The sequence below is a fragment of the Opisthocomus hoazin genome, chromosome 15 (assembly GCF_030867145.1).
Source record: "Opisthocomus hoazin isolate bOpiHoa1 chromosome 15, bOpiHoa1.hap1, whole genome shotgun sequence".
In the NCBI taxonomy this organism is placed as follows: domain Eukaryota; kingdom Metazoa; phylum Chordata; class Aves; order Opisthocomiformes; family Opisthocomidae; genus Opisthocomus; species Opisthocomus hoazin.
Window position 1 is genome coordinate 12385380 of NC_134428.1, and position 15195 is coordinate 12400574.

Sequence of the window (15195 nt, forward strand, 5' to 3'; positions counted from 1 at the left end):
AGGTGGCTCTACAGCCCACAGAAACCAATGCTGTTTGAAACAGATCCTCACAATTTGCTTCCTTTCCTGAAAATCAAAGTTCATGCAGTAACAGCGGTGCAGCCAGAGGAACATGGCAGTTACTTTTGAGTACAGCAAGGAAGTAGGAAGTTACTTACTTTGAAAAAAAGAAGTACCTCTGACAAAATAAAAATATTTTACACAACCAAATGAGAACTTGGCAAATTACAAAGCCCTGCTTGTTATTAAAAGCAAGAATTTAAGGTCTAATAGCCCTTAAGACTTTGCCAATGCCCAATTGTAAATTTAAGAAGGGCTGGACGTAATTAGCAAGCACTCCAGCAAAGACGAGTTGTCTTGTTACCAAGGCCTGATTACCCTCAGCGTCGCTAAGGGCAGCTCCAGAAGTGGGCTGTAGTCTGAACAGCAGAGAAAAGTGTGCTCATACTTGGAGAACCAAAGCTGAGAGCATTGGGGGTGCTTAAACTTCGGCCTCCAACTCTGGCCGTAAAGGGCATGTCTTCGTCTTGGGCTCGGAAATCCTCCTCATTTGGCGGCACCATCAGACAGACGTAAGTGTGAAGCTGAATAAGAAGCCGGTGTTGGAGCATCCATATCACCATTTGAATGAGCTGAGTCTGCAGAGTGAGAAATGAGGTATTAAACACCTGTGAAGTAAAACACGGGAGGAAAACAATGCACAAAGGTTAAGCTTTGTGACTAAGAAGTCACAAGGAGAAATGCTTTCTGCCCCATACAACAGTTTTATCTCTTCTCCGATCATAAAAAATCGACCAGGCACACATGTTCATTACAGCCAAAGCCTTTGTGGATGCTTAGGATGTAACCAAACCTTTAACGATCAACAGGTCTTTATGCAACACTGACCAGCACATGTCCTCAAACGAACCAGCCTTGCCCCCTTGCCATAGCCCCAGCACCTGCTGTGTTCCAGCAGAGCAGCCGAATGCCCTCACCACGTAATGCTTTCGCCCTACAAATGTAGCCATACAACCCTACCGGGATCTGTTTGGTCCTACTGCAACAAAACAAGTTTAGTAGGAGCTAAAAAAATGGGACAGTCTTCCTTCTGAGTGACCAGACATGGAAAATGAGTCAACCAGAGGCAGGCCCCGATGCCCACGGCCCAACAGTGTGAGCCTGACATCAGTTTCTAAACAAGGCCTGCGAAAGTCACTAATCATCAAAGGGTTAATCCCAGAGCAGTCAGATTAAAGCGCAGGTTCTAGAAAATCAGGGAGAGGGCAGGGTGACAGGGCAGAGCTGAAGCAATCAAGACAGGTACCCCGAAGTAGGAGCCGTTTGCCATCAGATGGGAAATTGCTGCAAAACCATGGGAGAGATGCCGGAGACCAGAGCCCTGCCAGGACTCAGCAATGCAGAAATCACACTAAGAGCAGCAGAAAGCTTGGCACAAGACAGCAGCCTGCTGCTGCCAAGGAGTCCCCTCTCGATGCAGAGGGTTAAGATCCCCTACTTGCTCACCACCCCTCTGCAGTAAGAGGACAGGCCAAGTTTATAAAGGAGTTTCACCAGCACCAGGAGATGATGCTCATATCATACAAACATGCACAACACCTTTGTGTTACAGCAGCCGAAGACCTGTGCAGTGTCCCCTGAGCGATGCTGAAAGCAGTGGGCAGAGCGAAGGACAAGCGTGTGTGGGTTCTTGGCATGGCCCATTTTCAGGACTTCTGGAGAAGCGTTCAAAAAGCATCGTGGTGTCTGAATTTCTGCACAAAAAGCCTTTTCATGTCACTGCAGGCAACCCTTCCCATAGCTAATGGCTCTGAAAACACTGATTCACTGACAAGGGCTGTTTGGGGATTCCATAGCAACCAACACTGTTTTGGTGAGAGAAACACACGCAGAATGAGCTCAGACTCTCAGAAGGAAGCTAGCTCTGCTGTATTAATCATCAGGATAACGGGCCAAATCTCAATAAAGGGCCCAAACCAAAGTTCATCAGCCCACATAATTTTCCTTTTTCCATAAATCTTGTAATTCTCAGTTCCTCCTCTGCTATCAAACCACAAAAGAAACATCTTCTGTTTGCAGACAGACCCACACTCCGTCTTTTCACGGATTACAACTTCTGAGGGCTGAATGGACTTTAATCTTAAAACATATTATCTGGGATCGCTGTCAATCAAACATATATTTTTCAGAAAAGCCATAATTCATTTCACGTGTTTAACAGAAAATCTACAGAAGAGGAAGGCTGGCAAAAGATAGCAAATGCACAGTGTTTTGCTAACATCTAAAATCAGCCTGGAAGAGGGAAGAGGCTTACTCCCATGATTACATTGCTAAAAACCTCCCTTCCAGATGCAGGCCCAGATGGAAAGACGTCTCATATATTTTACTTAGATTTCCAACCTGTTGGCACGCAGCGATGTCCGATTAGCATTTCACAGCACAAAATAACCCTGGAAAAATCCAAAGCAATTCAAGGAGACAGGAAGACAGGCTTTGCCAGCCCTGCGGAATCTGCCGTGTACATAGGGCCTGACCTAGGCCAGCCTCCACTGTCACTCCAGTGGTTTCATGAACGACAAAAATAGCCAGTTGGTTTCGTCAGAGCTTTGTCTGCATGGAAAGTCTTACACAAAACGCTCTTAATTCTGCATCCGCACCTTCACCTCTACGCTCTTGTGCGAATATCTAGAAAGCCGCCCTTGAGGCAGCAGCTATGGCTCAGTGGAACGAGGAACAGTGGTGTTCGAGCTTTACAAGCCTAACGTTGTACAATGACTGCCAAATGCCTTTGTGCCGTAAGTAGGAGAGATGGAGATCAGCCGTCACTAACCTGAAAACTAGAGAAAACGGATCTTCCTTATTGAAGTGAGCCTTAACAATCATCCCTAGATAAGAGAGAATGGTGATCACTGACGGCTATCCATAATAAGCTAGACTTCAGTGGGAATTTGGTACTCTTCCAAATGTAGTCCCAGGAAAAAGCCCAAGCGATGCGGCGTCCTGCACCATGCCCTAAGTGGTGCGCTTTGTGCTGTCACTGCAAACCTGTCTCACACCACCATTTCCACTGTCCTGCCCATGCATAAACACCTTTTCCAGGTTTAAACCTATTTCTTACCAAGAGCAGCAAGTGTCTCCACAGATAAGGTCTAGCAGCAGCTTTGCTACTATGTTCTGCTGCTCGTCTCTGGACACAAATGCTGAATTTACATCTGTTCTCCATCTGCTCCTCTTGATGGAGTTTACAGACAGGTCTGCAGGAGAGAGGGCTTCCCAGCACCACCTGTGCTGCCCTGGCTGCTGGAAACGCTCGTCCTCCCTCAGAGATACAGGGTTATCTTGGTGTTCGGTCTCAGCCCGCTTGATTAGCTGGGCTGCTTGCTGAAGCCAGCAAGGGCTGAGCATAGCTTCCCCGGCAGGGGTATGCTTCAGGCCCAGGACTGCCTCCACTCACTCACTCCTCATCTGGCACTGTACGAAGCCACAGCCAGCCTTTCTTGGCTGAAATGCCATGACCGTGATGGAAGTATAAAAGGAAACATTTTTCGTTGCTTAATTTAACCAACAATCAACTCTAAATTTAATCCATGTTCCTTTCATCCTCCCTGTCTCCCCAGGCTGCCTCTTTCCAGCCCGCTCCGAGGGGGTCCTGTCTGCTGCAGCACCTGGACCGCTCCCACCGGCACGCCTCAGCCCACCGCTGTCCCCCGTCCCTGTCCATCTCGCGGCGCAGCAGGCCCGGGTGAAGCTACAGCATGTTGTCATGCAAGGCAGCACGGAAGGCGCTGGTAACAACACACTGCTTTGTGCTTACTGACAAAAGCAGAGAGGACGCATTCGCTTTTGAAACCACGGGCGCTACACGTCAGCCCAGCTGGGCAGTCTGGGACAGGCAGAGGACAGCTCAGCCCCAAGTTTTGGAAGGACAAGATCCAGCATTCATTATCTGGCAATCAAAGGCAGCATTTGTAAAACTCTTCAGTAACACATCAAATAAAACACATTTCCTGCAAGGATTCTTTAAGGCTGTTTCTTTCCCAGGCCTAAAAAGCTATGGAAAACACCAAGATTACCAGGGACTAGCAGCAGGTTCAGGAAAGAGAAGGGAAAACAGCAGCCCAGAGGCACTCAGTCCTACCTTGTTTCTCGCTACATGAGGATACACTCTTAGTTAAAACACAGCTTGTTTCGCCCACCGAAGTCTAGGAGCCCCCTTTCTCCAGTCCGCATTCACCAGTTATTCGATACATGCGCACTTCAAGGACTGACATGAGAACTAAGCACTGCCTTGGCTCCGTAGCACAGCACCTTCGAAGCTGCTGGGGTAAATGGATGTTTGCTGAAATATTTCAAGTTTATTTACCATTCAAACCACACTGTTTTATGGAAAACTGATAAGCTATTAAAACTTCTCCCTATTTTACAGAAAACAGACTCTGAAGACCCCTGTTAATGTAGGACAAAACATTTATTGTCTCATTGCCATTTCAATCATTATGTAACAGCTTTGAATTCTCACTTTGCTGCGAGTGCTTTACCATTCCCTCCATTTGGGCCTAGAAAGCTGTATTTTTTTTTAACTTGCCACACTGAAAACCTCTGATTTTATACCTAGTCCAACTGAACATAAATGCACCTTAACACTACTTCCACACCTCTGCCAACAAAAGCTCCCGTGACTCTGAATGCCTTCCAGCTGCCCAGCAGAACAGCCCCATTTGCAGCGTGGCTCTCGGAAGACATAACTGCCAATTCAGTATTTGCATGCAGCGCTCCTCCCGCTCCCATCCCCTGACACTCGCTCATTTTCCACCGAGCTGTTGCACAAAGCACAGCACGTTTTCCGGATGCGTAAGGCAGAGGGCCTCATCCCCAACAGGATGGCCAGATTTATTAAAACAAAAGTGAAAAACTAAACGTATTTTGTCCAGCGGCAGCTGTCATACTTTCCCACCTGTTTTTTTCCAAAGTTATTCTAACCCCATCAAGGGAGAATTAGATAACAACAATAATAATAATAACAGTGTGCATTACGATAAAGAGTTATATTGTAGTGAAGGGGCTGCAGGGTGGCAATGGGCTGTCTAATTCACATAGGTATGCTCCTTCTACCTTAGACGCGGAGAGATCCCCCCTGCTAGTCCACATTTTGTCCTCGAGGCAGGGTAGAGATGGCAGACCTTCTTCTGAAACAGATGAGCTAGCTGAGGCCATAATGCACAGAGGAGGGGAAGCCACAAGCATTATCCCTGTCTCTTGGTTTGCAAAGAAACTTAGTGCAGAGTAGCTGGGTGAAGGAACTTGGACATTGTACAAAGAAAGTGTTACATTGAGAAGCTGGTTAAAGCATTCCCACGCACCAGCTGCAGTGCCTAGAACACGTACGCTGTCAATGAATGTGTGCTGACCCAAAGGCCTGAGGTCACCCGGTGTTTCTGTGCTTTCACAGGAGGTTATGAGGGTTATGAGCATGTCTGCACCACACTGACCACCACCAGAGTTCCACTGTGGTGTGCTCTGCCATCACACCAATGCTGTGCCACACTGGCGAGAGGAGAGCACAGGGACAGGAACCAACAGTCACAGGCAGCAGAAGGAAGGACGGCTTCTTTGGGGTTGGGCTAGAGGAGAAGAAAACTGCTACTTTTCCAGTATAAACACTAAAAGGGAAGATGAGTTTTCCTATTGTGTCAGCTCACAGGATCTCCTCATCCCATGGCTGCACCCTGGTGAGATCCAGCACCAGCAGCATGAGCTAAACCAGTTGCTGTTCAGGACAGTCCCAGGCTGCGTTGGATTGCTGCAAGTCCAGGTGACGCTACACAGCGTGGTGGAACTACCAGACAACTCACCACTGTGAAAAGGGGGAAGAAGTAGTTTCTGCTTTCCTCACTGACATCCCCAGCTGCAGAAGTGCCTCCCTCATTCTGCGCCAGCCCTGGAGCTTGCTGGATCTCCCCCTGAGCAAATTCCACCTGCTAACCTGGCAGAAAACTAGCGCGGCTGAAACAAGTGAATAGAGTCAAGCTGGACAGGAGCCAGCGCTCTGGCATAAAGGGAAGAGGGAAAGGAGGGAGGCATGTGTGCACACACCTGAGAGTAGAAAGGAAAAACAAGGCCTCTTTCTCTCAGCAGCACCGAGATATCGTTAGCTCAGTCGAGCGGTAGGCGTAGGCTCATCCTCACGCTGCTGCCACATCGCTACCCAAGCAAGGCAGGCTAAACACGGAGCAAGGGAAGCTAGCATAGAGATCACAACACGAATACCAACAACTTTGCAAATCGTAAGCACAAGACCACTGATAGACATACAGCAAGCACAGAGTTCACCTGCAATATACTGCTTGTCATCACAGGCAAGAAATGACATCAAGAAGACGGGCTTAAGGAAAATTCCTGCCCCTAGCATAGGATATGCTGAGAGCACTGGCAGCCCTGGGAGACGGCACTCACTGGACACCTCCTACCTGCCTGACAGACCGACACCAAAGCAGAATGTAGACATGTACTCCATCTTTCAAGGCAGTCTTGTCCTTGTCCTTGCTCAGGGTATTTCAGTTTGTTTGTACCTCCTACCAGCCAAAAAATACCACGCCACACCAAGCCTAAAAATGCCCGTGTTACATTTTTTTCGTCTACCCAAAGGAACGGAGCAACTCCACCCACATAACAGTAAGGAAACAAAAATAACTGTCCTCTTTCAAATCAGGCAGTGCAACCTGGTATAAAAACAGGAGGAAGGGCTCTTTAACAGCTTTCCTATTTCATACCATGGACATTACAAATGCCTCCCATATTCTCTGCCCACCCAGAAGCACATGCCAAAAGGAGGGAGCCAACCCCATCCTGAAGACAAGAATCAAACGGGATGGATGCCATGAGACTGTAACAATTTCTGCAGAAAATACAGCCCTTCCCACGGTACTGACCTTCTAGCACAGATGACCTTCAGAAACAGAGAGACGGTACAGTCAGCATGATATAAAAAGCACAAGTAACAGACTACTAGTGAAAAATCTTCAAAGTGAACAAACCTCCCACATCCCCTTCTGTGTACACAAAGAACAAAATTACCGTGCAAGGTCCCAACTTTGTCAATTTTTTTCAAAGGCAAAACAAACACAATTTGACAATATTTACAGTTCAGAGTACAACATCTTTTATCGCTGCACAGTGGAACAAAAACCCACCCACATTTCATCAGATTAATTGCTCTATCAGCTACATCTCTGTTAATTACAACAGAAGCTTGACCACCTCAGGACAGGGATTGGATTCATCCCTCTTAAAAGGCTAGTTCCTAACAAAACAGTAACACAAAGACTTCTACACAGGTAAATCAAAGCAGAAGAAAATACTTTTCCTGCATTAACGTACTGATATGAAAACATCCAAGAACTCTCCAGTCTGAACTCCCCCAAGAACTGTCACGCTTAGCTTTACCAAAAAGCAGCTCGCCCCGACTCGCAACACCGGTGTATGGTAGTCTACTTCATCATCTCACACGTGTCTTTCCAACGTGGCCCCGAGTCTTCTGCGACCACAGCTCTCAGCTCCCCTTTTCAGACTGCAGAAGGCACTTCCATAGCTTTTCACAGCATCACCCCTCACCCTTCCACACACACTGAAAGGATAATGAAAGGAAGCCATGCTGCTGACCTTTAGGACCCCACCACAGACAGGTGAGCGTCAGAGAGAAGATGCACACTCTGAAACAGCCATTTTAGCACTCCAGCAGCTCCAGCAAACACTGACTGCGCACTGTTGTCTCGAGGTGTAACTGCAGCAGTAAGTGGCAGACTTTATTTGTGTATTTTAAGCAAAAGTAGGACAGCTGAGAACAACCGGAAGTATTGAAGGAGAAGTATTAAGTGATTTATTTTTAAAGGAGTACTGAGAATCAGAATGCCTCCTGAAGCTACTCCAGCTAGAATAAAATTAATGCTATCAATTCAGCTTCAATTTTCAGGACACAGATTTGTCTGTAACTACAATGAAGTACTGACCAAACAGTAGTCGCTGCTCTTGCCCGGCCTCCCAGGGTGGCAGCTGACCAGTACATACTATTGGGATTAGACACTACATCATTACTTATCTTTATCTCTGATCATAATCTCTGCCAACCTGTAATTACAACAAATTCTTCTCTCACAGTCGTGCCTGCGTGTGCGATTGATGTTAATCTTCCAGATATATGAACAGTGGCTAATTTCATGTAGCCAGCAAGTCATCAAAGTCTGGAGGCTAGCAAACAACGCCACAAGAAATCAGCTGCAGAAATCTGCCCGTGCTCCCTTTGCCACAGTGAGCTGTGTTCAGAGGTCCAGGCTGCTTCAACTGGGAATACAATGGTGTCAGCCATGAGACCTCACATTATCGAGCTCTTTCTTGCACTTCGTCTGTTCCCAGAAATGGCACAAGCCACGATAGTTTTGCGTAAGCAAAACAACAGCACACAAATCCAAATTCCTTATATTATTATCCCAAATCTGAACATTAAGATGCTAATGCTGTAACACATGGACTACAGGCTGAGTCTACTTTCTGTAACAAACAACTCCAGTTTCACATCATAAGCTAAGTAAATAGACAGTTTGCTTTTAAAACTAGATTGTGAACTTAAAGCAGATGGAATATAATAAAATTAAATGCAATTGTGAGGAATCCACAAACTTGCACTCAGCCATAATAATTTTTGACAATTTTTAACAGACCAAATGGAGTTTCAGTTTTCCCTACTGTATCACTCAAGGAAAATAAATGTTCTAATTTTTCTTTTAGCACTGTGCTTTGCTAGTGCAGAGCATTTGCACAGCTTCACCTTGGACATCCCCACAGCTCTCTGACATGTGGATAGGAAAAAACAAACCATACGGTTGGAAACACAGTAATTGGCAACTTCTAAACCTGCAATAGCAGGTTCCTGACTAGGTACTTCAAAAGCAATACCATTCCTTGTTCTCGTTAGCAGGAGAACGAAGAGCTCTTGCACACTCCCCATCTCACCTCCTGAACGGGCGGCGCGAGTGGATTCTTGAACTCCGAGAGTGACACTGGGAGGGAGAACTTGGAAAGCATCGATGGCAGGTTGTGGCCCCGGAACTGACAAGAAAACGCATCTGCTAATGGAGAATAACTACAGAAAAGAGGTAAAGGTAGAAATGAGTTTTATATTGCTGGTCAATGTAACATTTATCCAGCTGGGCATCACAGAAGTGCCAATACCTAAATGTAATATTCTCTGTAATCTAGAAAAAGAGTAAGGACAGTTTACGGCATGCTGCATCCTGCAAAAGTTACCAAGAAGATAATAATATTATATGTGGATCCAAACTTCACTTTCTGTGACTTGACTATGTTTCATGTTGCATGAATCTTTAATATTTAATACATATTTATTCCTTCACATGCACTTTCATCTTGGCGTTACATTTAGTTCCAGTACATTATTCAAGGTGTGGAGGGAATGCAGAGGAAAAGAACAAAAATGACAAAAAGGCTAGACCTGCGCACCCTCTGATCAAAGGAATAGGGACTGGGCAGTCAAGAGAAGACAGGGATGGGCAGGAGAGACAATCTTTGGATATGCAAAATGCAGCTGCAGATGTGACTGTTCTCCCTGCCTGTGCTGACAGGACAAGCGATATGACTGATCAGAAGTAAGGGAGAGTCAAGTTGAACGTTCGGGAAACTGCCTGTTCTAGGATTTCCATCTACAAAGGTCTTCAAGAACAGCACTGCCATATATGACACAGGCACAGCTGTTCCTGAACAACCTCAAGGTCCCTTCCAGCCCTATTTTTATACTTCCATCACAGAAGTTTTGATTTAAAACTATTTTCCTATAACTGAGTTCCAACACAGACTCTAAAAGCATCTCAAAATCCAACACAGAAAGGGTTGCCAATCTTCAGCAGGGCAAAAATATCCACCACTGCCTCCACATCTTCCTTGCACTGCCGCTGCCTGCTCTCCAAATGGCTGCGTTGCCTTCTGTCTGCGAGAAGGCGTATCAACATAACATGCCATCACGTGAAAAAATGAAATAGTGCTAGCAACACTACCCTGACTTCATACTTTTGACTAATTTCAGGGGATGCCGTGTGCCAGATACACAGATCGTCCTCTGAAACACTCACTGATTTAACTTGATCATCAAGTATTTTGTTTTGTAAATGTTTCCATATTGTATCAGGCTGATACAGCCTTTCTGATACGGACATTCAGTGAGCAGGCACACTAAAAGTACTAAAAGTAGATTCAGGGGGTAAATATTGCTTCCAAGGCCCACATCACTGAACAAGCATATTGATCTGCTACGATGCCCTTCCCTCCTGCACACAAACTCCTATATGGCTTTGCACGATCAGGCACATGGAATGGTTTGTGTTCCGTACAGTCTCAACAAATTCATACGTGAAGAAAGATTCTACCCTGTACCCAGTAAGACAGGGAAGGAAAGCACATCTGCACTTCTCACCATTTTCTTGCTACAGTCACTCGTTTTCCTTCTACTTACAGACAGACACTGGCGTTTGGAGAAAGCATGTAGACATTGTTTTCACACAGTGGGTAAATAATAATTGCTTTTCCCCAGTAAACAAGATGTGCAGCAAGCTGGAAAACCTGCATTGAGAAAACAGGGTAAAATGAGGAGAGCAAAAAAGTAAAGCTCAAACTCTCAGCAAGAGTCCCACACAATGACAGAAAACTCGTTTGAGCTGAAATGAAAGAAAAATGTTCCATCTTTTCACCCTGCCTTTGGAATAAGTTCAGGGTTTAATATAACATGTGGCACATCAAAAAGGATTTGACAAGGTTATGAATTTCCAGAGGTTCGCTTCACATTTCTAAGCAACTTAGTATTTCCTGCCTTAAAAGAATTGCTTCAAACCGTATCAATAGAAGTTCAGCTACTTTTCATGCCCCAAAAACCTACCACTGCGGCTAAATCAAAAAACGCACAAAGAGTTACACATGAAAAATTAAACAAAATAACCAGTCTCTACTATGACACAAAGGTAAAGGAAAGCAACGCTGCCTTTTTAATGCACCAGTTCAGTAATGAGTTACACAAAGTATTTTAATGAGTTAAACAAGTCGGTGGTTATTAATGGCTGTGGAAGAGCCACATAAATAGTGTCTACGAGACATTAAATCCAGCCTGTATCATTAGATGCATTTAGCTTTGCTTTTTTGTGGAGAACAAAACTACAGAAGCAGTAGGGAATTTCCAGAGTTCATCCCATAGCTCTGTAATGCCAAGTAACACCACAGACCACTGCAAGCAGACCTGGAAATCTGACTACAAAACAGGACCTTTCCTTTCGGAGAAGAGAAGGCGCAGACCTACAGTCAGGAGCATCTGAGATGACAAGCTGTGTTCTTCTCCCCTGTCAGACAGAGCATAGATCGCATCCCCAGGTCTGAATCGACCCTCAGAAGCACAGAGTGGCTCTCCCCTCTCCCATATCATCCAATGTAATCATCAGGGCCAAGAGGCACAGGGCCACAATGACCACAGTCATTCACAGTGGTCTCTCAGTGGCCTTGTGTCTCACGTGATTGCCAGTCTCAATCCCTCCACTGGCACAAACTTCCCTTTTCAAGGGCTCGTCGCGTCACCTTGAGCAACTCCGATTTGAAATCTGGTTGTCAGTACTGGAAAGGCATTCAGAAAGAGCTGCTGGCTTGGAGACACTGGCTCAACATCTTTGCCCAAGCCTAAATCACAGCTTCTTCCTGGGACTCTGCAAAATCTGTGCACTAATGTATGAAGGGAAATAAATAAGGCAGGCTGGCACAGGCCTTCAGAGCTCTTTAGCAGAGAAGTTCTTGGCAGATGCAGAGGAAGCGGCAGTATTTGGCCATGGCAGCTGTAAGCTTTCACTTGTGTTTTGGATGCCTCCATTCGCACAGACATCAATGTGGCAGAACCAAGACAGACCACTGCGGGTAAGTCAAAAGCACTGTTTGCTCTGGTTTTAACTGCCCAGTGGGAAGGCACAGAGAAGACAGAGACACTTCTCAGAGGGGCACAGCGATGGCACGAGAGACAATACACACAAAGGTGGAAGATGGGAAACTCCCATTAGCTATGAAGAAAGCTTTTCACTCAGATGCTGATCAAATGCCAGACCAGGAGGCAGAGAGGCTGTGGGATCTCCATCCCTGGAGGTACTCAGAATTCAAACGGAGAAGTTCCTGAGCAGCCTGCTTTAATGGACTTGCTCCGCGCAGTGGCATGGACCCGAGACCTCCAGATGCCCCTGCTACCTCACAGCGATCTGAGATTCAGCACTGTCGCCGCACCACTGCTCCTCACGTCTCCAACCTTTCCCCACACTCTAAGGCTTGTGCCTTCTCTGCGCACTCTGCTCACACCGAGAGAACCGATGTGCTCCTGCACCACAGAAACCCACTGGCACACAGATAGAAAACACCTCGTGAATTAAAAGAATTTCAGGTGCCGCTGACAGCTCCCCATACCTGCAGCAATGCCAAGTCAGCATCTTGAGCCAGTTGCTGCAAATTCTTCACAGCAGAGGTAGTTTTAATTACTCTCACCAGGGCAGGAGAGCAGTCCAACGGGAGCTCATTAAGCAATGACTTCTCATCATTTAAAAGTAATAAGGCATGGTAAGGCCTGCAGAAAAAAAGGAATACATTTGCACAGTAAACTGCAACTTTTCCTGAAGACTTAGTTATTCCCAGACCATGATACCTGGGGTCAATCTACCGGTAAAAAAGAACTTCTAATATCATCCTTTTGCTGTAAGTGGCTTCAGAATAAGCTTATTTTTATGTCACAAGATAAGATGCTCCCCATAAAAAGGGGACAGAGGGTTATATGGTAACTGTATGCCACAGTAACTAGAAAAAAATGGCTCGGCTGTGCTGGCATACAATTAAGCCTGGAGAACTAGTCTGAAAACTGCCCATCTGCACTACTGAAATACAGAATGGAGCAGACATAAAGAAGAAAGCAAGAATTAATTATTTTTGCAGGTAAAAAGCTGTAAACATAGAGAGTAGGAAATAAGATATGATGGGGCCTGGGGTCTCTTTCTTCTAAAAGCAAAATTATTTCTAGGTCAACAGATTACAATGAAGATGCAATTCTTCTGACTAGAAACAGCGCAGCCCTCTTGTGCAGGATTGCCTCAGCAAAACCACCTAATGCTACTGTAACAGCCGTGGCTTCACATCACCATGTATCCAGCAGCATCGTGGTACCTCGGCATCAGCTTCAGGGAGTCCTGTCTCAGCCCATGCTCCCACCAGCTCTACAGCTCAGTGCCACATCACCCCCCCGCTGTTCCAGCACAGGCACTTGTGGCACCACACTTGGAACCGGAGGGAGGACCGGCCACATTCTGAGGGATTGAACTTGCTCTTACCTGATAGATTTCAGGCTTCTCTCGATTGCCTCAGGGGGTATAAAGTTTGTGGCAACATAATGGATTTTATGAGGCAGGCAGAAACTCACTTCCAGCCAGTTGTTGATATGTAAACGGACCACCCCTGTTGTGCAGAGACTGCAATACAAAGAAAATAAATACATACAGCATTTATAATGTATAACAAATGAAAACAGTGCTCCAGATTCACCCCTGCACAGGAATCACTTCAGGACCAGAACAGACTGAACATACCCTGTCTATCCCTAGACTAGCTGCGGACCAGCTGATTACCAGCTGCAAGGGCTGCCTTAACTTTTACTTACAGAGCATTATCCCCTACGAGGCTCTGGAGGGATATGCAAGACTTCACCCCACTGATCTTCTGTTCCCTCTGCTCTTAACACTGCAGCAGTACCTCAAAAGAGTCTCCTGAAGACCTACTGCGAAGCCACTGCACTGGAAAAATCCCTGCACCAGAGCCGCAAAGGGCAAAGGTGAATTGGACACAATGCTTTCATCACCAATTTCCATCTTCCTCTCCAAGGAAAAAGAAAAGATGTCTATACTGGGCAAGGCATGTTACGAGCGGCACATTTCCACAACAACAGCCTCCTTAGGTTCTGCTTAGGTTGTTCGTTTCCTGCTAACCTGCTCCTGCTTGTCACATGAAATCACAAACGTCGTTGTTAAATGGTTTCTTCATTCTAGGAAAACACAGGGACTAACCTAAGCCTTTAAGCTGACTTCAGACCACAGGACTGCAGTGGAAATGATGGGCGTCTCAGGAATGACAAGAAAGCCTGACCCTCATGTTCAGCCCAAACGCAACTGTAAGCCTCTTTTACATAAAAATCCCAGAAAGCTGGGAGATTAGAGCAATGAATGTCATTCAGCTAGTTTTACAGCAGTCTGTAAGTATAAGCAACAGATGAAATATACGTAGGTAGGTAACTATATTTACTTAAAAAAGGGTAAAGCTGGATAACATACCATAAGGAGCTAAGCTAGCACCACCTTGCAATCCTTCACCACGCTGCCCAGCCCACAGGCAGGGATTGCTGGCCTGGGAACAGCTTTGCTAGAGGCAGGGGACCCAGCCGGGAGGAAGAGGCAAGGCCCACCCCATCTTTTCATGTGTACTGAATTAGGAACACATACAAACCTGCATATCAATCTTGTCTACACCAGAAAGCTAAACTCCTCAGTATAAGCTTTGGTTTAAAATTTTGTTACAAAAGATTTTTTTTTTTTTTTGGCCCTAAAATAAAATTTCAAAGTTTGCACTACGAAAATTCCAGTCTGAATTTTAAATTCAAGTGTGTTGAGACTCGCGGTACAACTTTTGTGTCGCTAACGCCCACAAATTTCCCCTCTACACAAAACAGATTTAAAAACATGCCAGGAACAGGCCAGGAGCAAATACATGTCTTGGAAACTCTTTATGTGGTGACTTCAACTCTTACACCTAGCATTCAATTGCAGGCCACAAACTAACATGCTCTTTTTCAAGTCCATCTGGTTGTATATAGGGTTTAGAGAGACCTGAAAAATCAGCTTTAAAACAAAAACACTGGGTAGCTGTGGCTGCCAGTATAACTATTCACCAAACCACAACAGAGTGGGGAGAGAGCAAACAAGATCCGGTCCTGCCTCGTGCATGATCAGACTCATTAGGGACAATCTCACTGCAGACAATGCTTTTCAAAAGCAGAGGCCATGGTTTTGTTCTCAAATCCTGAACTGACCTCTGAAAAATACCTATTTTTCAGAATGCAAATGGAGAAGACACTAT

At 45.7% G+C, this 15195-nt stretch overlaps 1 protein-coding gene across 9 annotated transcripts in view; it reads right to left on the minus strand.

The window, feature by feature from the left end:
- The window catches only part of NPRL3 (NPR3 like, GATOR1 complex subunit), a 47519-nt gene that overhangs the window by 8697 nt on the left and 23627 nt on the right, over window positions 1-15195 (minus strand). For all 9 annotated transcript variants that reach the window (XR_012765600.1, XM_075436274.1, XM_075436276.1 and 6 more), the window contains 5 exons: window positions 13401-13538; window positions 12490-12646; window positions 10520-10626; window positions 9007-9136; window positions 449-638 (listed from right to left, as the gene is read on the minus strand). Coding sequence is in view for 8 of the 9 variants with exons in the window: in XM_075436274.1 (XP_075292389.1) it covers window positions 449-638; window positions 9007-9136; window positions 10520-10626; window positions 12490-12646; window positions 13401-13538 (722 nt within the window). In the remaining variant the exon portion in view is untranslated. The remainder of the gene's footprint in view (window positions 1-448; window positions 639-9006; window positions 9137-10519; window positions 10627-12489; window positions 12647-13400; window positions 13539-15195) is intronic.